The sequence below is a fragment of the Lissotriton helveticus genome, chromosome 2_1 (genome assembly GCF_964261635.1).
Source record: "Lissotriton helveticus chromosome 2_1, aLisHel1.1, whole genome shotgun sequence".
Taxonomy (NCBI): Eukaryota; Metazoa; Chordata; class Amphibia; order Caudata; family Salamandridae; genus Lissotriton; species Lissotriton helveticus.
In genome coordinates this window covers 107094512-107119340 of record NC_136059.1, presented here as the reverse complement: position 1 = coordinate 107119340, position 24829 = coordinate 107094512, and the positions used below count along the sequence as shown (strand labels likewise).

The following is a 24829-nucleotide window of genomic DNA, read 5'->3' as shown; positions in this document are numbered from 1 at the left end:
GAGGGAGAGTGAGTGAAGGAGACACGAACGGGGAGAAGAGGAAAACAATGTCAGATGACCAGCTGGCTAGGTAACGGCCAAGGGGCCAGACTCCTCTATAGCTGCATAAGACAGCTCCACCGGGCATCGGCCAAGGTTGCTCGGTCTACGCTGTAGGTACAAACAGATTGGTATCCGCCCAGGGGGCGTCATCATTGTTCCATTGAAGGGGGAGAGAAAGAGACACATAACGGGGAGACGAGGAAAAACAATGTCAGATGACCGGCTGGGTAGGTGACAGCCAAGTGGCCATTCTCCTCTATAGCTGCATAGGACAGCTCCATCGGGCATCCGCCAAGGTTGCTCAGGCTCCGTGGTAGGTACAAACAGTTTTGTGATTTAAATCAGTTGGATCAGCAAGTTACGGGTTATATAGTTACATCAGTTTGAATCACAGGATCAAAAGAGGGAGGAGGAGGGGGAGGGAAGTAGACACATACGGGAAGACGAGGAAAAGAATGTCAGAAGACCAGCTGTGTAGGTGACGGCAAGATAGGTGCTGGAGAATAGTTGCATGAGTTACAAAAGCACAGCATAAACATAGCGTGGAGGGGGCACATTCATATTCTCATACAATACAGGTCTCAGTACGGATGTATGACGTTACAACGCATTCTTTTACAACGCATGCCATTACGACGCAGGTTTTACAATGCAAGTCGTTACAACGACTTGCGTTGGGGGGCGCTGGATAGTGAATAGTTTAATTTACTATTCCAACTCCAGTCCCCATGGATAGTAGGGAAGGTGTTGGATAGTAATTAAACTATTCCCTATCCTAGAGCGCCCTCCAGCGCAATTCGTTGTAATGACTTGCGTTGTAAAAGTTGTGTCGTAATGGTAGTGCGTTGTAAAAGTTGCGTTGTAAAGGATGTTTCCCCTCAGTACTCTAGAAGGCACTGTCCTACTCTCATACAATAGAGGTCTCAGTACCCTAGAACACACATTCATACTGTCATAGAATATAGTCCTTAGTACCCTAGAATGACAGCCATACTCTCATTAGGATATAGGTCTCAGTACTCTAGAAGTAAAAGTCATATTCTCATAGAATACAAATCTCAGTAGTCTAGAAGGAAAGAGTCATACTCTCAAAGAATGAGGTTTCAGTACTCTAGAAAGCACAGTCATACTCTCATAGAAAGCAGGACACAGCATCCTAGAATGCACAGCCATATTTTCAGGGAATGCAGGTCACAGAACCCTAGGATGCACAACCATACTCTCATAGAATGCAGGTCACAGTATCCTAGAATGCAAACTCAAGTATATAATTTAGGTTACAGTACCCTAGAATGCATACGGATACTGTCAAAAAAAGTAAGTCACATTATTATAAAACCATATACTGTAGGTCACATTACCCTGAATGACCGACTGTGGGCTAATGTGAGTCCCTATATTCTAGAGTGTACATTCATACAATCATATAATTTAGGTCACAGTACCCTATAATGCACATATTTACTGTCACAAAATCTATGTGATAGCATTCTAAAATGCACACTCATAAAATCATACACTACATGTCGCATTACCTTAGAAAGCACATTCATAAAAACATATAATGTAGGTGACAGTACCCTGTAATGCACACTTTTACTGTCAAAAATTGTGGGTCACAGTACTCTATATGTACACTCATTCAGCAATGTGCTATCAGTGGAAATAAGCAGCAGTGTGCTATCGGTACTCGGCTTGCCTGCCCACGATTATCAGCGGCCCTGAATTCTCGACCGCACCAATAACTAAGAAAACCCTGGAGACCCTCTCCACTGCCCGCATTACCCAGACCGATATATCGTGCAGGTTTTCATAAGAACGCTAGAGCGTTAATTTTGCTCGCTTACAAGTGATTCTTCCTGCGGGGAGCGAAGTGCCCTCATTTCCTAAACGGTCTACATTGCCTCATCCCGGAGGCGTTATTTGTATACACCAGGCAAATGTTATGTTTGAGTCCTGATGATGATACCGTATAATTTTGAGCAAGGGATCGAAACGTCGACCTTTTCTAGTGGTTCCACAATTGACCATTGTGTATAATTTGTTGTGTTTTCCACTGTGGCTATACTTGCGGAAATATTTGATATACGGATTTACAAGTGGCCATTATGCTCAGTCTTCGCCTGTAACTTCATTTTTTGTTGTCTGTCCTTTCCTTCTTGTTCCCCCCATAGTATGGTACAGGACTGTGCCCTACTACAACTGATGTTGTTCTGATATCCCTGATTCTATCCTTTCAATATCCTTAAAAATAAAAATCCATGTCCGGCTGGATATTGGAATTATATAGTAGTCTATTGTGGTCTATATGCTATTTCTCACTTATTCTTCTAAGTGCTAAGGACCTTCGGGGCATATTATCAAGGGGGTTTATCTCTGCTTTTTTGACTTTAAAAGCCAAGAAAGCGGAGATAAAATTATCTCCCTATTACCTAACTGTCGCTAACACCAGTTAGCGACAGCTAGTAGGAGATAGCGACCATCTTGGGCCCCACTTTGCATGTCAGTGATATTTACCACTAATGACATGCAAAGTGGGCGTGCCAAGATGTTAGCGACTGGTAACAGTCGCTAACATCGCTATCTCCTATTACCAACTTTTGGAGATATTCGCGCTAAGCGTGAATATCTCCAAAAGCTAACACCTGCCCCATAGCAGTTCTTAGCCATGTTATCCAATGAGAGGTGGATAACATGGCTAAGAGCATTAGCTCGATAATGCATGAATATCGCTGACTTTTCAGCGATATTCATGCATTGCGGCCGTTTTTTATCGCATTTGCGATAAACCTTGGTAATACCAAGGTTTATCTGCGGTAAAAATCGCCGCAGCTTAGCGGTAAAATTTTCTCTCTAACCAAGCAATAGCGATAATTATCGCTATTGCTTGGTAATATGCCCCTTCGTTCTTATAAAGGGTGCTCAAGCAGAGCCTCTGTGATGTGCAATAGTGTTAGGTGACTGCTCCTGCCCCTCGTCAAGTTAAAAATGGCCCATCCTGCCAATCAATCAATCAATCAATCAATGCATTTATATAGCGCACTACTCACCCGGAGGGTCTCAAGGCGCCGGGGGGAGGGGGTCCGCTACTGCTCGAACAGCCAGGTCTTGAGCTGCTTCCTGAAGGCGAGGTGGTCCTGGGTCAGGCGGAGGTGGGTAGGAAGGGAGTTCCAAGTCTTGGCGGCCAGGTAGGAGAAGGACCTTCCTCCTGTGGTGGCTCTTCGGATGCGGGGGACGGCGGCGAGGGCGTGGCTGGTCGATCGAAGCTGGCGTTTGGGAGCGTAGAGGTTGAGGCGGCTGTTGAGGTATCCTGGTCCTTGGTTGTGTAGGGCTTTGTGTGCGTGGGTGAGGAGCCGGAAGGTGATTCTCTTGTTGACCGGGAGCCAGTGCAGGTCTCTCAGGTGTCCAGAGATGTGGCTGCGGCGGGGGATGTCCAGGATGAGTCGTGCTGAGGTGTTCTGGATCCGCTGGAGTCTCTTCTGGAGTTTGGCGGTGGTTCCGGCGTAGAGGGAGTTGCCATAGTCCAGACGGCTGGTGACGAGGGCCTGGGTGACCGTCTTCCTGGTCTCGGTGGGGATCCATCGGAAGATCTTACGTAGCATGCGCAGGATGTTGAAGCACGACGAGGAGACGGCGTTGACTTGTCTGGTCATGGAGAGGGAGGAGTCCAGGATGAAGCCCAGGTTGCGTGCGTGGTTTGTTGGTTTGGGTGCGCTGCCCAGGGCGGGGGGCCACCAGGAGTCGTCCCAGGCGGAGGGTGAGGATCCCAGGATGAGGACTTCCGTCTTGTCCGAGTTCAGTTTCAGGCGGCTGTTCGACATCCATGTGGCTACGTCTGGCATCCCTTCGTACAGGTTGGCTCTGGCGGTGGCGGGGTCGTTAGTGAGGGAGAGGATCAGCTGGGTGTCGTCGGCGTAGGAGATGATGTTCAGGTTTTGCTGGCGTGCAATGGCTGCGAGGGGGCTCATGTATACGTTGAAGAGTGTTGGGCTGAGCGAGGAGCCTTGAGGAACGCCGCAGATGACTTCGGTGGCCTCCGATCTGAACGGGGGGAGGCGGACTCTCTGTGTCCTTCCGGCGAGGAAGGAGGTGATCCACTCCAGTGCCTTCTCCTGGATTCCGACGTTGCTGAGGCGCTGTACTAGGGTACGGTGGCAGACAGTGTTGAAGGCCGCGGAGAGGTCCAGGAGGATGAGTGCCACTGTTTCTCCGTTGTCAAGCAGGGCTCGGATGTCATCGGTAGCTGCGATCAGGGCGGTCTCGGTGCTGTGGTTGGCCCGGAAGCCAGACTGCGAGAGGTCGAGGGAGCCGTTCGTCTCGAGGAAGGCGGCCAGTTGCTTGTTGACGGTCTTCTCGATGACTTTTGCCGTAAACGGGAGCAGCGAGATGGGGCGGTAGTTCTTGAGGTCGGTTGGGTCTGCTGATGGTTTCTTGAGTAGAGTGCTGAGTTCGGCGTGCTTCCAGCTCTCCGGGAAGGGGGCGATGTCGAAGGAGGTGTTGATGATGTCCCGCAGGTGGGGTGCGATGACAGCGTCGGCCTTGTTGAAGACGTGGTGAGGGCAGGGGTCTGTCGGAGATCCGGAGTGGATGGAGTTCATCGTGCGGATGGTGTCTTCGGTGCTGATCGGGGTCCAGGCGCGGAGGGTGGTGGTGGGGGGCAGTGGTTCGGTCGTGGCGTGCGTCGGTTGAGTGCTGAAGCTGTTGTGTATGTCCGCGATCTTGTTGTGGAAGTAGGAGGCGAGGGAGTTGCAGAGGTCTTGCGACGGGGTGATGTCGTTTCCGGCGTTGGGGTTGGAGAGCTCTTTCACGATGTTGAAGAGTTCCTTGCTGTTGTGTGCGTTGTTGTCCAGTTGTTCCTTGAATGCGGTTTTCTTGGTGGCGTGGATCAGCTGGTGGTGTTTTCGGGTGGCGAGCTTGAGGGCAGTCATGTTGTCCGGTGTTGGGTCTCTGCGCCAGGTTTTCTCAAGTGCTCTGCAGTTCTTCTTGGAGCTCTTGAGTTCGTCATTAAACCATGGGGCTTTCTTGCTGCCGGGTCTGCTCGGCTGGGTCTTCAGCGGGGCGAGGTCGTCTGCGCAGTCGCTGATCCATTTCGTGAGGTTGGTGGCTGCTTGGCTGGGGTTGGTTGTGCTGGTGGGAGGGTTCTTGTTCAGGGAAGTAGCGAGCTGGTCTGTAGTGATCTTGTTCCAGCTTCTGCGGGGAGCCTGTTGCTGGTGATGGTGGAGCGTGGTCCTTCTGAAGCTGAAGTGGACGCAGCTGTGGTCCGTCCAGTGGAGTCCCGTGGCGTGGCTGAAGGCGATGTCCTTGCTGGAAGAGAAGATCGGGTCGAGTGTGTGTCCGGCGTAGTGGGTGGGGGTGGTCACCAGTTGCTTGAGTCCGAGGTTGGCGAGGTTGTCCAGCAGGGTGGTGGTGTTGCGGTCGTTGTTGTTCTCCAGGTGGAAGTTGAGGTCCCCGAGGAGGATGTAGTCGGCGGAGGGGAGGGCGTGTGGGCTGATGAAGTCGGCGATGTCCTCGCTGAATTGTGTGCGTGGTCCCGGGGGTCTGTAGATGAGGGTGCCTCTGAGGGTGGTCTTGGGGTTGGCGTGGATCTGGAAGTGCAGGTGTTCGGCGGGTGCGAGGGTGTCGTTGGTGTTGGTCGTGATGCGGATGGTGTTCCTGTGGATGATGGCGATGCCTCCTCCTGTCTGGTTGACGCGGTCTCTCCGGATGATCCTGTAGCCTTCTGTGATGGCGATGGCGATGTCGGGCGCTGAGGAGGCGTTCATCCAGGTTTCCGTGATGAAGGCGACGTCTGGGTCTGTGGTGTCGAGCAGGTTCCATAGCTCGACGGCGTGTCTGTGGACGGAGCGGGTGTTGAGCAGGATGCACTTCAGGTGGGTGCTGCTGGTGTTCGGCTTGGTGGGTGCTGGTGTGGCGTGGGTCCGGTTGCAGGTGAACTTGCAGGAGTGGCAGCTGAAGGGTCCGTGGGTGCGTCTCGGTGTGGCTCGGTAGCAGCCCGGTGTTCGGCCGGTGTTGAGTGCGTTGAGGTCGGTGGCGTCGTAGGTCCGTCGGGACGGCCTCCGGCGGTGGGGACCAGGGCTCCTGGCACTGGGCGCGGTCCAGGCGCGGACGGGCGCAGACGGGCTTACCTTTGGCGCACCTTCGGTGCTCATTCGGTGCTCCCGCTGCGCGCGTCCGCTGCGCGCGTCCGCTGCGCGCGTCTGCTGCGCGGTCGCTCTGGGGGCGTCATAAGAAGGGAGCCGGGAGGGAGGGTCAGCTGGGAGGCGGGGAGTGCGTGGGCCAATCGGCAAGCGGGGGGCGGGGTCGCGGCAGGAACGGCGGGAAAAAACGGCGGGCTTCGTGGGCGGCCCTGCGGCGGCTGGGGCGCCGGATCGGCGGCTGGCAGGCAGCAGGTAGAGGTAGGCAGGCAGAGCAGGCGTGGAGCGTGGGGGCGACCAGGCCGTGGAGGGCGCAGTGGTCGCTCCTGAATCGTGGTCTGGGTTCCCTTAAGAAGGGAGCCGGGAGGGAGGGTCAGCTGGGAGGCGGGGAGCGCGTGGGCCAATCGGCAAGCGGGGGGGCGGGGTCGCGGCAGGAACGGCGGGAAAAAACGGCGGGCTTGGTGGGCGGCCCTGCGGCGGCTGGGGCGCCGGATCGGCGTCTGGCAGGCAGCAGGTAGAGGTAGGCAGGCAGAGCAGGCGGGGAGCGTGGGGGCGACCAGGCCGCGGAGGGCCGTGGAGGGCGCAGGTGCCAACACCTATTCCCTCTTTGTTCCACTGTCTGGGAGCAATACACAAAGTCCAACTGCCAGCTACATCTAGTTATGTGGCCCAGGATACAGGCTGCAGGCACCAAATGGTTGGGACATAAAAATGCAAACTTTATAAAAGTGGCATTTTCAAACTGTGACTCAATATACGGCTTTACCATTAAAGAGGTTTATAAATAGAATTCTTTACACACTGAACTCAACATTCCTAATTGCTCTCAATTGCACGTTATTGTTCATTAATTACTACCAGGACATGTAAAAGTTGAAAGTGCATGTCCACATTTTTAAATACACTGCACCCTGTCCTATAATCTGTTTAGGGCCTACCCTAGGTGTGACTTATATGCATTAAAAGGAAGGTCTAGGCCTAGAAAAGTTTTATTTTGCCAGGTCGAAATCACACTTTTACAGTGCACTCACAGGCCTGAGACATGTTTGAAAAGCTATGAGCAGTGATTAGCATTTGTAAAGTGACAGAGCCCTGAAGCAGCAGCAAAAAGCAAGTCAGCAAAAACAGGTTTGAAGGCAAAAAGGTGGCAGAAAACAAAGCAAAGGATGTCAGGTCCAACACTAAATATATACATACATACATGAGCCCCACTGTTTTTCAAAGCTATATTCCAGCAACATACATGACAGTGGAACAACAGCCTGAGCTTTGAGTTAAAATCTGCATTTGGGGTGCTAAGAAAATTTCAGTCAAAAATATTGCGGACACAAATATTGGCTTTACATACTTTACATGTAAAAATCAAAAAATGTTGAGAAAAAAAAACATAGGTGACCAGAATATTGTCAAAATTAGGTAGGTTTATCAAATTTCATCTATTATACACTGTGTTAACTTTAAAACAATGATTACCTTCAAAAATAATTTAACATTTAAAAATATATATTCATAACATGAAATAAATTAAATAAAATCTAACTTACTAATGTAAAATACATTTATTTTAAAATAATTGACAAAATACTAAACATACAGTAGTAAAATTAAAATAAAAAATACATTAATAAAAGTATTGCTACAAAAAATATTTAAAAACTTACATTAGAAGAATTCTAAATATTAAAGAAAAATATATATTTTGAAAAAATCTGACTCGAGTGGTAAAATCCACTACTTCCACTCCAACCTGATAAACAGCAGGGAAAGAGATTTTGAAGAGGTTAGGTTTACTTTATCACTCTGACGTAAGCAACTGTTGGGCAAATACTGGACTCTTGATGGGTCAAATATACTATTTCCACTCCAAACTTTGAAACAGGCTGGATATTGGAGCGGTCAGATTTCCTATTCCCACTCCAACATCAGAAACAATAGGAAAAATGTTAGTCTTTGGAGGGGTTAGATTTAGTATAAAAATAGTGGGAAAGTGTTGGATTTTGGTTTGGTCAGAACTACCATTTCCTCACCAACATGGGCAACAGTAAGGTAAATGCGACATTTTAGAAGGCTTGGATTTAATTTTCCCTACTTAAGCCCATATAAAATAAATTAAATATATATATATATAGAATAGATAAACAAAGTATTTAAAACATTTGCCTATAAAAAGATACTGTTTTGAACAATTAACATATGAAATTGCACACAAAAATAATATTAAAAACATTATGTCAATTAACAAATTTAAAAAACACTTCCCTCCAAAGTGCCCGAAAATTCCCACATTACATTAATAACAGAAACAAATAATACAAATAAGTACAAATATAAAGTTATATTATAATAATTATTATTCAAAAAGCTTTAAGCATATCACTATTACATGCATAGCAAAGTTATTAAAACTAATTAAATCAAATAATTATTACATCATTTTTAAAATAAAACATATTTACAACATTTACATATTATGTGTTAAACATCTAAACCAAATGCATCACTAATTATCTAATTAACAAATAAAAAAACATTGTACTAAAAAACTAAACTTTTAAAAAACATCTCAATCTATTCCCCTACAAATACAACGTCCTGACAAAAACACATCAAATAATTAAAAATACTTAACATTATAATAATAACAATTTATAAACTCTAATAAAATTCAACTAAATAAAATCAGTAATATGTACAACTATATTTTAAAAACCATATACAAAACACTTAGAAAATTATATTCTTACCTTGTATAAATTGTCCCATGATATTTTTTAAATCAAATTTGTGTTATATAATACTTTTGAGACTATATTTTGGCAGAATACTGGCTGGGTCATTGAATAAGCAGACTGATTAAATAATGTGAAAAATAAGTATGGATTTTGTTTTTTAGGTTACCAGATCATGCAAAGTCTGGCAAGAATCGGATCTTCTTTTCAGACATTACAAGCAAAGGAAGAGCGTTTGCGCAGAACGTGTGAAATTGGAGGCGACATTAGTAAGTATTGCATGAATAGCTTACGATATATTGACTGTAACTACATGCACAACTAACCTATTGCAGTAACAGAATGTTAATTAATGCCAGAAACCGGTCCTAGGAAGCTTGTTTCCGGTCCAGGGAAGACATGGCTTGGCAGTTCGGGCTGGACTGTTCCCATGAGGCACAGGGTCAGACTGATTTGCATATGGCCTAGTCTGAACTGGGGTGGCAGAGTGGGCTAAAGAACGGTGATGGATTAAACCCAGATCTGTTGACTGGGTGTAAGTGTTTGATTGGTTCAGATGCTCCGTCCATCACCACCCCCTTTTGTACCGCTTTGTTCACCATAAGTTGGCAGGGTATGCTCAGACGTGAGTCCCTTGCTCACTTTGCCACTGGATTCAAGAAAGCCTGGCTGAAGACGGCTGTAATGCCAGAAACCGGTCCTAGGAAGCTTGTTTCCGGTCCAGGGAAGGCATGGCTTAGCAGTTCGGGCTGGACTGTTCCCATGAGGCACAGGGTCAGACTGATTTGCATATGGCCTAGTCTGAACTGGGGTGGCAGAGTGGGCTAAAGAACGGTGTTGGATTAAACCCAGATCTGTTGACTGGGTGTAAGTGTTTGATTGGTTCAGATGCTCCGTCCATCACCACCCCCTTTTGTACCGCTTTGTTCGCCATAAGTTGGCAGGGTATGCTCAGACGTGAGTCCCTTGCTCACTTTGCCACTGGATTCAAGAAAGCCTGGCTGAAGACGGCTGTAATGCCAGAAACCGGTCCTAGGAAGCTTGTTTCCGGTCCAGGGAAGGCATGGCTTAGCAGTTCGGGCTGGACTGTTCCCATGAGGCACAGGGTCAGACTGATTTGCATATGGCCTAGTCTGAACTGGGGTGGCAGAGTGGGCTAAAGAACGGTGATGGATTAAACCCAGATCTGTTGACTGGGTGTAAGTGTTTGATTGGTTCAGATGCTCCGTCCATCACCACCCCCTTTTGTACCGCTTTGTTCGCCATAAGTTGGCGGGGTATGCTCAGAACAGAGTCCCTTGCTCACTTTGCCTCTGGATTCAAGCAAGCCTGGCTGAAGACGGCTATAATGCCAGAAACCGGTCCTAGGTTGCTTGTTTCCGGTCCAGGGAAGGCATGGCTTGGCAGTTTGGGCTGGACTGTTCCCATAAGGCACAGGGTCAGACTGATTTGCATATGGCCATGTCTGAACTGGGGTGGCAGAGTGGGCTAAAGAACAGTGATGGATTAAACCCAGATCTGTTGACTGAGTGTAAGTGTTTGATTGGTTCAGATGCTCCGTCCATCACCAGCCCCTTTTGTACCGCTATTACTGATATAAAACATGTTCTTGAAGCAAGGATACTAAAAGGATATTATGTAGGTTTTGAAGGAAATTGTAGTTAGTAGCCTACAGAACTCTGTAATTAATGAATCAAGACTCAATTTTAATTGTGAGCTCTGCTGACCACAGTGTAGGCCGGAGGCAGCGGTCAGGAAGGGTCCACAGCCACATGGCGTTGAGTTGCACTGCAGTTAGTGGCACCTCAAGCAACCAGTATGTGTGGATCCTGCGATGATGCGTGGTCCAGGCGGGCCACACTGGTAGCGATGTCTTTTTGCCTATGGAATTCTGCCCTAATAAGGTTACGTGGCGATGACTTGTGGTGCAGTGAGTTAGTGGCACCTGAAGCACTCAGCGTCTGCGCAGCCTGCGACGATGCGTGATTTGGGCATGCCGCATTGGTTGCAATGTCTTTAGTCAAATGTTCTGCCTTAATAAGGCGACATGGGTTTTGATTTGTGGTGCATTTAGTTAGTGGTACCCCTGGCGCTCAGCCTGTGCGCAGCCTGCGATGATGCGCGGTCCGGGCGAGACGCACTGGGAACAATGTGTCTTGCCTACTGGACTGCGTCATCTGCAATCGCCACTCCATCTGAATTGTGAGCCCTGCTGTCCACAGTGTAGATCGAAGGCAGTAGTCTGTACAGACATTAGTCTAAGGTGCTGTGCTGCTGGGTTCGCAGGGGGCCTGTGTCAAGGAGGCCGGCAGTCACAGCAGAGGCCACGTTGCAGGGTGAGGACTGCCACCCAGGCATACGCTTTGGCCTTCCCACAAGTGAACCACATTCAGAGCCCCAGCCTACTTATTCACACTCCTATGCTGGAGTGGCGTATGTTGGACCAGCCCACTCCGCTTCTGCTTCCGGGGGGTGGGACAACACAGCTACATGACCCAGATCTTCCCAACTGCCTGAGGTAACATGGTTGCGTCCACTGTGCACAGCACAAGTACCAGCAGTATATGCCCACATGGAGAGGTTTGTTCTCTTCATAGTGAGGTCTGTCCAGCACATCACTGCTAGACTTGGTATTGTGTGCATTATTATTGATGGGTGACTTGCATCCTTCACACATACTTGATTGCCACATCTCCCAACATTCAGCTATTGTGTGGCTGAGGGACCATGCCGTTTTTGGAAGGTCCGCTGTCCTGTTCTGCGCCGCCTCAGTGGTAGTAGGGAGGGCGGTAGTCCGGGGGGGAGGTCTTGAGGGTGGTGGCAGTGGGTGTTGTGGCCTTCTTGGGTGTGGGAGGTGCATGGTCAGTAGTGCTATGGCATGTATTGGTCTTCAGATGTGATTCTGGTCTGGGCTCCGTAGTTAGTCGTCCTGCTTTACACCGCTTTACACCAGTAAAAAGCAGATTTGGCTGCTAGTTGAAAATATCGGGAAGTGGTGTTTTTGTGTTATTTTTGCACGGGAACGCCTACTCCGCATATCATTAGCGTTAGTTGTTGCTCTCATTTGTGGCGATTTGTTTTGCGGAAGCTATTGTCGGCAATATCGGCTGTTATCACCAGGTTGAGAATGGAATGATAATTTAAAATCACTGAAAAAACTATAGGTTTAATGAACATAATAATTAGAAATAAGCATTTAAAAACCATTGAAATTCACTGAAACAACCATAGGTTTCAGGGACATTATAGTTAGTTGGACATTTCCCTCCTACAAAATCAGAGAAATTTGAATGTTATAGTTAGTAGAGCTATCTATAACTCGTGCCCCCGCAATGCACTGCTGATGCCGTCACATATTACATCATTGATGACATGGTCAGTGATATCACTGATGATATCACTGATGGCAGCTCACATGCCATCACTGATGATATCACTGATAACATCATCCAGTGAATGTGTGTTTCTCTAAAGTTTAAATACATTTTATATATGTTAATGCCAAGGTTTATTGAAGAATAAGTTTGTGTATACGTGTCTGGGTGGAGGATTTAATAGGGTTGTGACTGACTGTATAAGTGAGTGATTAATTGTGTCTTACTGAATGCATAGGTTAGTGACTAAACTCTGTGTATGTCTATATCAGTCTCTCTGTTGTTGTGTAAGCTGCTGCATGGGTTGATGAGTATCTGTATGGGTGCCTCAGTGTTTGTGTGTGTATGTGGGTGAGGAGGGTATGACTTTCTTCCTACATGTGTGAGTGGATATTTACTGGGTGTATGTGTTCAATAGTCCATGTGGAAATAGCTGTATAGGTGAGTGAGTGTGTCTATCAGTGTGTTGGTGATTAAATGTATGTCTAAGTGGTAATTGTGTCGCAATTCTAAAATACAGTAATTTTAAACATTGACAATTCTCTCGTTTCACCATCCCCAACTGAACCCTGTATGGTCAGTTCAGTGCACACATCACACAGTATTGATCATTTTTGTGATACTCAAGATAGAACCCAGTCTAAGTTTGCATCTTACTTCCATTTATATCAGAAAATCATTAAAAGAATGACAACATTAAGCAAGTTTTTATTTCACTTTAAACATAGCATATCATAGCAGAATTTAGCGTAGCATAACATAATATAGCATGGCACAACAGAACATAGCATAGCATTGCACAACATAGCAAAGCATAACATAACATAATATAGTACAGCATAAAATAGCATAACTTAACTTAACATACCATAGCATGACGTATCACATCATATCAGATCATAACATAGCACAACATGACTTAGCATAACATAACACAGAATAGTATAGCATAGCACAACATAGCATTGCATAACAAGCATAACATAACATACCATAACATATAATTTCACATAACATATAATTTAACATAATAGGACATGATGTAACATAACATAACAGGACATGACATGGTATAACATAACATAGCATAGTATAATTTAGCATGTAACATGACATAACATAGCATAACAATGCATAACCTAGCATAACATAACATGACCTGACAAAACATAGCAATAATACAGCTTATAGGATGAATATATGATGAATGGAACTTTGTTAAAGAGTGGCCGACAGTTGAAATTTAACCGAGATATGTGGGATAAAATACTCCCTGCGTACTTTACAAAGATATTGCACATCACCGAGGAGTTCTATAGCCATACAGAGGACCGAGGCCATAGTGTTAGGGAACTCTGAAGTGACTTGCAATATCCATATAAAGTACGGCAGGGGTTACTTTATTCCTTATAATACATTGTCACACCATCACCTTTCCCATAAGCCCCTACAATTATTGGTGCATAGCTCATATAAGAGAGAAAATATAAGAGATTGCAACCGAGAAGAATAAAAATAAGATCATTGAATATCGAGTTCAAAATTAAACACTGTTAGACAAGTGTTGCAAAAAGATATTAAATACAGTTTAATATATGGTATTTTAATAAATCACAAGTAGAAACATGCAGAAATATCCAAACTTTACCTTAGGAGTGTAAACACATGCTGCTATAAATCTCTCCATTCAGATTGGTATTGTACAACTAGAAGAACAGAGCAGAAGAAAGAAAATCAATGTTTTGTTTTCACTGTTTAGACAACTGCTTAAGATATGCTCCCTCACCCGACCTGGGTGCGTCACAGGTCGTCGATTAAAAAAAAAAATACCAACAAGCTTTTAATACAGGGATTGCAGAATCCCATACATTATAGATGAATATGTATGGCTTCTGTAGAGATTAGTGTGCAGTTTAGCCTTTAGGGCACCCCTTTAATTGAGACATGGAGGATTCACACTTTAGTCAATTAACTTGTTCAATAATAACGTCTGTGGGGTGTGCTCTAAAAATTGTTAATCTGCTGGACCTTTATTTCCAGTAGTGACTGCCCTTTGATAATAAAATCCAGTGGGTTAATGTGCCTGCTACAGAGGTCTGTATCTAGCATGCATGTCACAACTGTGAATCTGTGAAACGATTTGCTCAGCTCTGATCCTCCTGAAGGTGATAAAATGGCAGCCCACATGTTTATTTAGTAATACAACAAAGAGTAAACCCATGGCCCGCAGTTGGTGCTTGTGGTTCTCATTGTTTTTTTCTCTGAACATTTCCATCCTTCACCTAATTTAAAACATGCATCATTCACCAGCACTATCACAAATCGGTTTGATTTACTGCTACTTGCCCATTTTACGACAGTACTCGTTTTAAAAAACACAAAAGAGTACAGGATACTAACGTTTTTCTAAGGAGCCCGCTGCCAAATGCCTGGATTGCTGAATATTAAGGTTGTGTAGTCTTGATTTCATCTCATGCCTCTTTCTTCCACCACCTAAACTTCCTGTTTCTTTGTCTCACTCTTGCAGATTCTTTTTTCAAACCTCCTTCCTCCTTGTTATGGCTTCTTTCTCTTTCTCTTCCTCTTTTCTAACTTTTCTGCTTTTCTCTCACTTGCTCTGGGTGAAGGTCAGCTAATGAAAAGTAATTCTTGGTCATTAACATTGTGTGCTGAGACTCACCACCGGCAACCACCAACACAAATTAAGAACTGTTTTTCAAAAAAGACACCGCCTTCTTCAGCCCTATCTACCTTTACTTCTTAAGCCACTGTTCTTCTGGGTTGCTCCAAATAATGTTCTTCCATTTCTGTGACGTGCAGGTCAGTATTAATACCACCAACCCTATTGGAGGATAGGCAACTGGTGAGTCCCTTAGCCTTTGTTCGAACTACCTGTCCCAAAAGTACCACTCTTGGTAGCCAATTCACTGCAATGCTTCCCTGAACAGGAAACATGTAGGGGCGCTATGGCGGAGGAGCGTCGTGCCATTGGTGAAATGCCGCAGAAAAGAAGAAAATGAAAATGAAAATAAAACTATTTTATCTCTAGTCTCTTCCTCGGAGATATCAGCAGTGCTCAAGAGTATAGGCTCCCAGTCCCTGCTGGAGCTTGGAATTGATTTGCTCCGCCCAATCTCATCGCTTCTCTCATACCGGGAGTAATTGCATGGGAGAAGCGCGTGTTTTGTGTAGAGTCTGGGAACCTGTGCTTTCGGTGATTGTACTGCGAGAAGCAGCTAGGCACAGCACTCAGAGGGAGCATAAGATCGTGGGGCCAGCAGTGAAAGGTAAGTGTGTATTCTTTTTTTTCCCTGTGCTTCCCTCCTACGTCAGATTGGCAGAAGCTGACGCTGGAAACATGAGCAAGTATCTACATTCACAACTGCAGAACTGCTGTTCAAGCCCTCATAGTCTTGTATATGGTTGGTGCCCCATAGCCTCATGCTGGAACCCTGTAAGAAATCCTATGTGCTGCGGCACATCTCTTTCAGGGCCTGAACAAATATCTTCACCGCCATCCTGATGGAACTCCATTAACTTCCCTTGCCAGCCCACACCAACTTCATAAGAACTGTAATTTATCTTGCAGACAAGCTTTCCATCTCTGATGGCTCTCAGCACATCCACAGCTGATTAAGAAGTGTAAAAAAGAAAATATGAGGTAGCAGGACTTTTTCATCTATGCACCCATGATCTGGAAAATATTTGTAGTGGGCTCGTCTGCCTCGCGCGACCTGCGTGCGAGGCCTGTAGAGTGTGTCTCGTGCTGCCCGTTATGACGTGTGCGACAGTAACAGTTGGTGGCGTTATGCGGGGATTCTCATGTGTACCTGGGATGGAAAAGACGTGCCTGTGGGAGCTGTAATAAAGCTTTATCATTTCAACACTGCTGTTCCTTGCGAGTTATTACACTCGAAATTGGCGACGAGGACGGCTCCCACGAAGAACCCACAATCGAAGGTTGAACTTACCTTGGAAATGTAGAAGAAAAGTAGCTGGCTTCGAGTCGGGTTGGTGTGGCAGATCGAGAAAGGAATCTCCACTGAGGGCAAACTGTTGTATCCATCACTGCCCCAATGCTGCTTCAATATAGGAAAAAAGTTGATGACTCAGATCTTTAAAGAACACTACATCACAATGTCTTACCCGTCCACATAGCAGTTATCTTTCCTATTACTCAATGACTCTGCTTCTTCTTGACCCTGTAGAGCATTTTGCTGACTTTTGGCTGGGTTCACACTATAGAGATAGCGCATACATACATACATTCACCTTAACTTAACTCCCGAGACCAGGAGGTATTGGGTACATTCAGCATAGTAGGGCCATCAGGTTAATTCACCTCAACCCATAGACCTCTCTACTTCCTAGTTAGTGGGTGCGCCCAGATTTATGGATGTCTCATAGAAAAGGAGCCGGGATCACACTAAGGTCGACTGAAACCTCAATAGACAATGAAGCCCAGCATTAGAGCTGTCACCGCTGGCATTTACCCTGGGGTGGGAGACAATACAGGTTTGGCTGCCTGACTCTTTGCCCCTGAAAGATTGTCAAGTCCTTCAATACTGCCCTGCCACCAGGATAACATCAATTGATTCCAGGGTCAGCAAACCTAATTTTAAGGTATGGATGCATTATAACAGTGATTCTTAACCTGTGGTCCGGGGACCACTGGGGGTACGTGGCACCTACTCAGGGGGTCCACACCTGCTTGGAAAATTAAATAATAAAAGTTTAGTAACATTTAGACAAATAAAAATAGAAAATGTACAACTGAAATTTTTAAAACATTCTGTAAAAGTGAAGGAGCTTGAATTGGTGGCAAAAAAATAAGTTAGTGTCCTCAGATTGATTTGTGAGAGCAGTGAAAGTGCATCAGACAGGATATAGTATACATGATGAGTGGCCTCAATTGAATTTAGAAAGGCTTCAAGCTTCTCATTGAAATGTGATTGTAATTTGTTTATGCATTAAATAAAATATTTCATAATTCGTCTATTTGTTGATTGAATGCTTGTTCCTGTGCTTTTTGTGTATTGTTTTGTGCTTCAAATTATCAAAAATGCTTAGGCCGGGGTCCCTGGCTTCCAGTAATGATGCTGTGGGGCTCCCCAGTTTCCAATAATGATCCGGTAGAGGGGCCTGGGTTCCAGTAATGATTAGGTGGGGGTCCACAGAAGTCAAAAGTTTAAGAACAGCTGCACTACAGGGTTTGAGATAGAGAAAAGTAATCACAGCTTGAGCATGCCACATAGCGCCTGAGTGGTGTATGCCAACTACTCTACATGCCACACACCATCTCTTAATGCTCTTCAATTGCTGGGCTCTTCATTATGAAGGCAGATCTGCCCCTCTTGTGCTTAACATTAAAGGTGAAGTAGCACGCTACCGATGTTGACCTTCTCCATTTACTACTTACTCTTTCATCTAGACAAGTCGCGAACTAGAGGGGGAGGGATGTATGGAAGAGAACTGAATCCCTCACCAACTCTGGAGTGAATATTTTGGTAGGAGAGGTATGTGCCTTGTTCTTCCCCTGGTCAAGGAAGATGGAGATGAAGATGGAATAACTTTGTTCGCTCTACTCTAGATTTTGATCTGCAATATTGAGGATTGTAAGAAAGTGGTACTTGTAGTTATAGATCAGAAACCTAACACTGAATGCTGCACTGCATTTAACATTAGGAGGTGAAGCAAGATTGTTTACATATGTGAGGAGAGAAGAGTCTCATGTTGTTGGGACCAACTTTCTTCTTTGTGATACATTAATTGTTCCTTAGAGCAATGTGCTTTGAGTGTTCCTTAATGAAGTGCTTGAGTAAAGAAGAGAGCCAGATGTGGGTTGGTAGCTTGAGAAGACTTGTGTTCTTTTCCTAGGGTACTTCTTATTGACATATATTGTAATTTCCTGGTGTATTGTTGACCACTGCTCTCCTGAGATGGGGTTTGGTTTGCTTATAGGACTACAGGGTTTCTTGCTGTGTTTGTTTCACCAACTCTATACTGTCAATTGTGGGTAAAGATGCCACCAACCATATGGCCAAATGCCAATGGTCAGTCACTTGTTCTGAGGTTCACATCTAGAACTAAAGCTTGTCTCTAGAAGCAAAGTGCATATATAGAACTAAAGCTTGTACCTGGAAGAAAAGTTCATATCTATAAGTAAAGTTTGTATTTAATTTAGTGACAATAGTAGGTACAGAGCTATTTCATATTTCTTAACCATGCAGATTCTGAAGGAGTAGATGTAGTTCATGTGAATTCATTCAGTTTCTTGTTAGAGAGCCATGGTCTATCTGAGCTTGCTGGACTTTGTTGCTTTGCTAGTTTGAATTTGGAATATACATGTGACATCTATGGTTGGCATAGGACGCTTTCAGGGGATTGATGTCCTTGTGTGTGGAGCCTTCAATGTATAGTTGTGTGTCATTGCCCTTCTCTTGCATCTTGTTACCATGGTGGATGAGGAGGATTCAGGCTTCATGCGCAATCCAAATCTATCAGAGAGGATGAAAGGTACTAGGACAACCACACGCCACTGGTAGTGGTTAGGAACTATGAAGTCTCATGTTGATGAACTGGTGTTGGTGGGAGACTTAGGATACACTCCTGTGTAGTGAGGTTTTGTTAAAATGCATGTTGACATGATTTTTATCAGCAGTGTTGGTATACTGAACTGAATGCTGAAGAAAGATTTAGCATGGCCAGGTTGAAAGGTTCACGTTCGTGTGGTAAGTAAGTACCGAGAATTGGACCATTCAGTGTTGCATGTTGGTGGGGAGCTGACCTGGAAGTCATGCTGGAGTTGGTTGCTGTGTTGCTGCAGTTGAATGTTAACCAATGTTCCGACTATTGCAATTGCAGATATTTGATGGGATGATGTCCGCCAAAGTCAAGATGTTTTCCTCAGTAGAGGAAGAATCTTTGCTTATTTGAGTGGATAATGGAAGATGTTGTGATGTGATGGAAGTAAGGACTTCTGAAGAGATGTGATGGTGAATTGAAGGATGTCATTTTTGTATTTTGTGTACCTGAGGATTTCGCCTTGTAATGTTAATAGGATTTATTCAGTGAAGTATTTGTGTTGTCAAAGGTGGGTTGGTAGTAAGTGATGGATGAGAATTGGGATAGTTTGCTGTCATCGGGCAGTGGTATTCAAATGCAGTCATGAAGGAGAAGTTTAGGTGATGTCTTGTTTGAGGTTCACAGTCTCAATGTGGTTGAAGAGTGCTTTTTATGACTTATTAGTAGATAAGTCTCCTTGAATGATGTTGTTTCTTACTAAGATGAGTATTTTAGTGGTTGAAGAAAGTGGGGGTGATTTGTTCACGACACTTGTATCTCGTAGAAGTGGAAGCAGAGTGTGGGAAGCTCTAGATAGGTGAGATTTGTAGGTTCCTGGAAACTGATGGCTGACAGTGATTTCCTCTGGTCTTATGTGTGCAACTGTGCAATTGCTGTAGCCTGTGCCTATAATTTGTTTACAGGTGAGCGTGAGTCAGGTGACAATGATGAAGCATGCAGCTATTACATACATAGAGTACACTAAAACAAACTGAAGGTCTTCTCTTTCGTCGGACAGTTGCGCATAGTGAAGGTTGAGTTTGAGTGGACCATGTGTGTGTGAGTGTTATGTGTATGTGTGTGTGGGGGGGGGGTTGATTAAGGTGCAATTGTTGAATAGTATTTATGCTTTATTTGACTGAGGTGCAGGGGGTGGGGTTAATGGCCCTTGCCCTTCTAGAGTATAGCCAGGGCTACTGGAATTAGGCAGCAGGAGAGAGCTAAATTATGCAGCAGAATTGAGTAAATTATACAGCAAGAAAAAACAAATTATGCAGCATAGCGCAGCATATTTTGTAATTGCATTATTTCGTTATTTCACCATTTTTAAACCTGGTAAAACCGTCAGTGCATTGGCTGCACCTCAGTCATACTAATTTATAACCCAAATATAGCGGTAAGCAACAGAAAGGTGACCCTCCCAGGTTTGCTGAGAACCTTCCACTGCGCTGCAACACGTGTTAGTAACTTTTGAACCCTTTTGAGCCAGAAACAATCCTTTGTTAAAAGCTGCAGATTATGTGACGGAGGATGGATTATGTGGCAAATGCGAACATTGTTGTGGCTACACAATCGCATAATTCCAGTTACTCTGGGTATAGCAGACACAAATATGAGACACCACAGATGTCACCATTGACTGGCACTTTGCAACAAAACCAGCATGAGAACATTATGGTTGACCGGTGACACTGCAAGAGCCTAATGCACATGGTTGTTGATGGCAGGATCACATAATTCTGTCAGCCAAAGGGGGTGAGGAGGCTCAGAAGTCACAAGAAAGAAGGCTGCCTCTGCGTGGGTGTCTATGTATGAGTGAGCTATGCTCCCAAAACTGCACCATGACATCTTTTTGCAAATCGCACTGATTTATCATTCTCTGACTATTTTTGTTGATTATGCTCTTGATCACTAGCTACATGCAACAACAAACCTACCGAGGGATGGAAGCTGAATGGACCCTACCTCTATTACTTTTCAACAGAAACAAAAAACTGGTTTGATGCAAGAAAATACTGCACTGATCATAATTCCGATCTTGTCTCTATCACAAGCGAGGAAGAACAGGTGAGACCGCCGAATGATGTTCACAAGATGGATGCTAAGTTCTGAGAGATACTATTAGTATTAATAAGTCTAAGTGGCATATTTACAAGCCCCTATTGCCACCATAATGTCACTATTATTTATGCCGGTGTGGTGGTGATAGAGGCTTCGTCTTATATACAAGACAGCGTCAAGCCACTTAACATGGCACAACGCTGCCTTGTAAATAATGCCCCCTTTCACGCAATAGTTAGCATGAAAAGGGTAGGCAATGTGTGTTGCGGTGGGTGTTCTGCCGCAAAACCCATTGATTTTGATGCTGCCACGTATTTACAAGGGTGTCGTAAATATGGGGCAGCAGTGTCAAAATTAAGATCAGGGAAAACCCTCAGAACAAGAACCCTCACTCACCCTCACTCACCCTCACTCACAGTTAGGTGACATGCTTCATCATGTGGGTTCCCTCCTTACACCGTAGTGTGGGCTACGACTCCCCGAGGGGAGGAACTGAGGTGTTTTCTCAGAAGATGAGCGAAGAGAAATGGGTGAGTGTGAGGCAGACTGTAGAAAAGTGTGATTTAAGAATGTCTGTCTGAGTCAACTGAACGTTTATTAGGTGGTCACAGCGGCATAATTAAAATGCAAGAGGGTTAGGGCTTCAACAGATATACCCTATTTCATAAAGTCAACATGTTTCTGGCAATTGTCATTCGTTAGGACTTATACATTCAGTCACTCTGCAGAAAGTGGTTAAAAGTGAAATATAAAAAGAAGAATACAAGCTACCACTGGAACTGTGTAGCCGTTGTTCAACGTACCTCTTCCTTTCAGAGGAAGTCGTGAAACTAGTGTGCAAAAAAGTCACATGCACCCTCCAAGCTCATGTACCATCGCGTGGTGCCCAGTTGTAGTTTCTCGTGCCCTATCCGGGTGAGATGCCAGGCGTATGTCCTATCCTTGTAAATACAGCAAATCCGAGTGTTTATGAAATGATGCATCACTGTGCTGCATAATTGCACACAGATTGGACATTAATGAAACTGTGTAGAGAGGCTTGGAGTGAAAATGTTCATCTGAGAGGCCTTGGAGACCTCTGAATTTTAAGTTTGGGGTTCTATCAAATAGGAGCCATTGGAGAGCAACCAAAAAAACGAACAAATTTAAGGTAGCCAGGGATTAAAAACAACCCCCACTTTACCCACATATGACTTATATAAAGGGCGCCTCTGTTCCCTAGGAGGTTAGATGGGTTATCCATCTAAGAACTTCCTTGAAAAACTGGACCAAACAAAGCGTATAACAGAACAATGTTAAAACAAGCATTTGCAATGCAATAGGTCTCGAATTTGCCAGGGTTTAAGCTATTGGCATTGCAAATGACAATGCCTTTAATTTATCTGTTTTAAAAACCAACACATAAATGAGTGGCCTTGTAATTTACAAGAACAAGAGCTGAAAGCCTTGCAAATGCGAGATCTATTGCATTGCAAATGTTTGTTACCCATGTGTGCGGTGTTAATAAAGAAATAAATGCACAGGGCCAGTAGTGCTCATGCAGCTAAAGCCCAAAAGAACATAAGAAAGCATGGCGCGCATCGCGCTGGTAAAATAAAGAAAAAAAGCAGTTACACTCCCACATAAGAAAAGTCCAATCACAAAGAAGATGGGCGCCCGTCATAATGTGAAACCTATATTGGTAATCTCAAAACGGGCGCCGTGCTGAAACTTGAAGCGTGGCGCCCGGGTCGGAGATGAGGGGCTGCAGTCAGTGGGCACCATTAGTGAGTTTGTGTTAATTAACTTTGGGAGCCGCGTACAGTAAAAGAAATGAGCAGCTGCCGTTCTTGAACCTGAAGGTGCCTCACGCACGTCTTAAAAGCCGTTGCAGGAGGATAAAATAATTAACGAAAATCTTGCTCACCGACTAACTAAACCTACAGTGTAACCACAAAAGTAACAAGCATTTACAATGCAATGGTTTCGCCTTTGGAAAAGTTAGACCTATTGGCATTGAAAATGACAAAATTTGTATTTATGTTTTGCTTTTGAAAACAGATAAATAAATGGCATTGTCATTTACTTTGCTATTAGCTTAATCTCTGCAGTCACTCTGCACTCCCTAGCACTCCCTAGTCACTCTGCACTCACTAGCCCTCCCTAGTCACTCTGCACTCCCTAGCCCTCCCTAGTCACTCTGCACTCCCTAGCACTCTGCACTCCCTAGCACTCTGCACTCCCTTGTACTCCCTAGCACTCTGTACTCTGCACTCCCTAGCACTCTGCACTCCCTTGCACTCCCTAGCACCCTGCACTCCCTAGCACCCTGCACTCCCTAGCACCCTGCACTCCCTAGCACCCTGCACTCCCTAGCACCCTGCACTCCCTAGCACCCTGCACTCCCTTGTACTCCCTAGCACCCTGCACTCCCTAGCACTCTGCACTCCCTAGCACTCTGCACTCCCTAGCACTCCCTAGCACTCTGCACTCCGCACTCACTAGCACTCTGCACTCCCTTGTACTCCCTCTCACTCCCTAGCACTCTGCACTCCCTAGCACTCTGCACTCCCTAGCACTCTGCACTCCCTTGTACTCCCTAGCACTCTGCACTCCCTAGCACTCGGCACTCCCTAGCACTCGGCACTCCCTTGTACTCCCTAGCACTCTGCGCTCCCTAGCGCTCTGCGCTCCCTAGCGCTCTGCACTCCCTAGCGCTCTGCACTCCCTTGCGCTCTGCACTCCCTTGCACTCCCTAGCACTCTGCACTCCCTAGCACTCTGCACTCCCTAGCACTCTGCACTCCCTAGCACTCTGCACTCCCTAGCACTCTGCACTCACACTCAGCACTCACACTCAGCACTCACACTCAGCACTCACACTCAGCACTCACTACTCTGCTCACTCACTCTGCACTCACTACTCTGCACACTCACTTTGCACTCTGCACTGCAATTACAGACTTAGGCAGCTGTATAAATTCATCTGGTCAATCCTGAATTAAGATCCTTTATATTAACAGGCAGAAATCACTTTTCTTCGCCAAACTCCACGGAGTTAAAACACAGCTCAGCAGAATAGGCAATGCGGCTCCAGTGCTTACTCTCATGGAGGAAGTGAAGAAAAACAAACACATTCAGAATTGTTAAAATGCCTGGAATTAGGCCATGTGATCTTTATTATATTAAGTAGTCCAACGGCCACTTACCGAATGGCTATTAAGGGGGCAGGCGAAACCCAATAGGTGGACCTCCTCCGCAGACACGAGGTGCAACGCCTTCACCACGACCACCGGCCCTCTCCTCCCCCTCCTTGTGGGGGCAGCAGCACCAATGTGCGCACAGAAAGATACTAGGCCTTCGCGCTCCGACGTTGCCCTCTCATCCAGCAGGCTTCGGGAGAGCCCCAGCGCGCAATGACCACTCCCTCATCGCAGCAGTGATGGCATTATACCTTTACGTGCCCTTCCTCTGCAAACCCCAAGACTGGTGAAAAGGCCTCAGTAGCGATCTAACGCCCCTTCTCTCACCACAGCTCAGCATAGCCTGTGTAGGTAACACTCCTGCCAGCACAACGCCCGCAACCCTGCAGCCTCCGGGGATAGCGGCCGTGCCAAGGGCGTCCCGTCCTCTGCCCTCCTAAATCAACACTTCATTCAATTATTCAATGCACGCGCTGCTGCTCCCTGGACAGGGGGCAGCAACCGCCGCCCAATCACAGAGGCCATTGGCCAAGGGTGGGATTCACTGTCATTCACGCAAAAGTGTCCTCATATGGACTGGTGTTTCAAAACTGAATGAGATAATTCACCACCCTTGAAAGTACCCATATATCGTCCACATCGGCCAATGACAATGTCAATTTGGGGGCACACACGCTTGTACAACATCGTGACATTTTTTCATTGCATTTTGTTTTTGAAGGTCACCATGATTTCCCGATTTCT

General features: G+C 45.6%; 1 protein-coding gene across 4 annotated transcripts in view; it reads left to right on the top strand.

The window, feature by feature from the left end:
* The window catches only part of LOC144817764 (C-type lectin domain family 4 member F-like), a 484664-nt gene that overhangs the window by 196780 nt on the left and 263055 nt on the right, over positions 1-24829 (top strand). For all 4 annotated transcript variants that reach the window (XM_078674558.1, XM_078674561.1, XM_078674560.1 and 1 more), the window contains 2 exons: positions 9070-9174; positions 20759-20910. In XM_078674558.1, coding sequence (XP_078530684.1) covers positions 9070-9174; positions 20759-20910 — 257 coding nt within the window. The remainder of the gene's footprint in view (positions 1-9069; positions 9175-20758; positions 20911-24829) is intronic.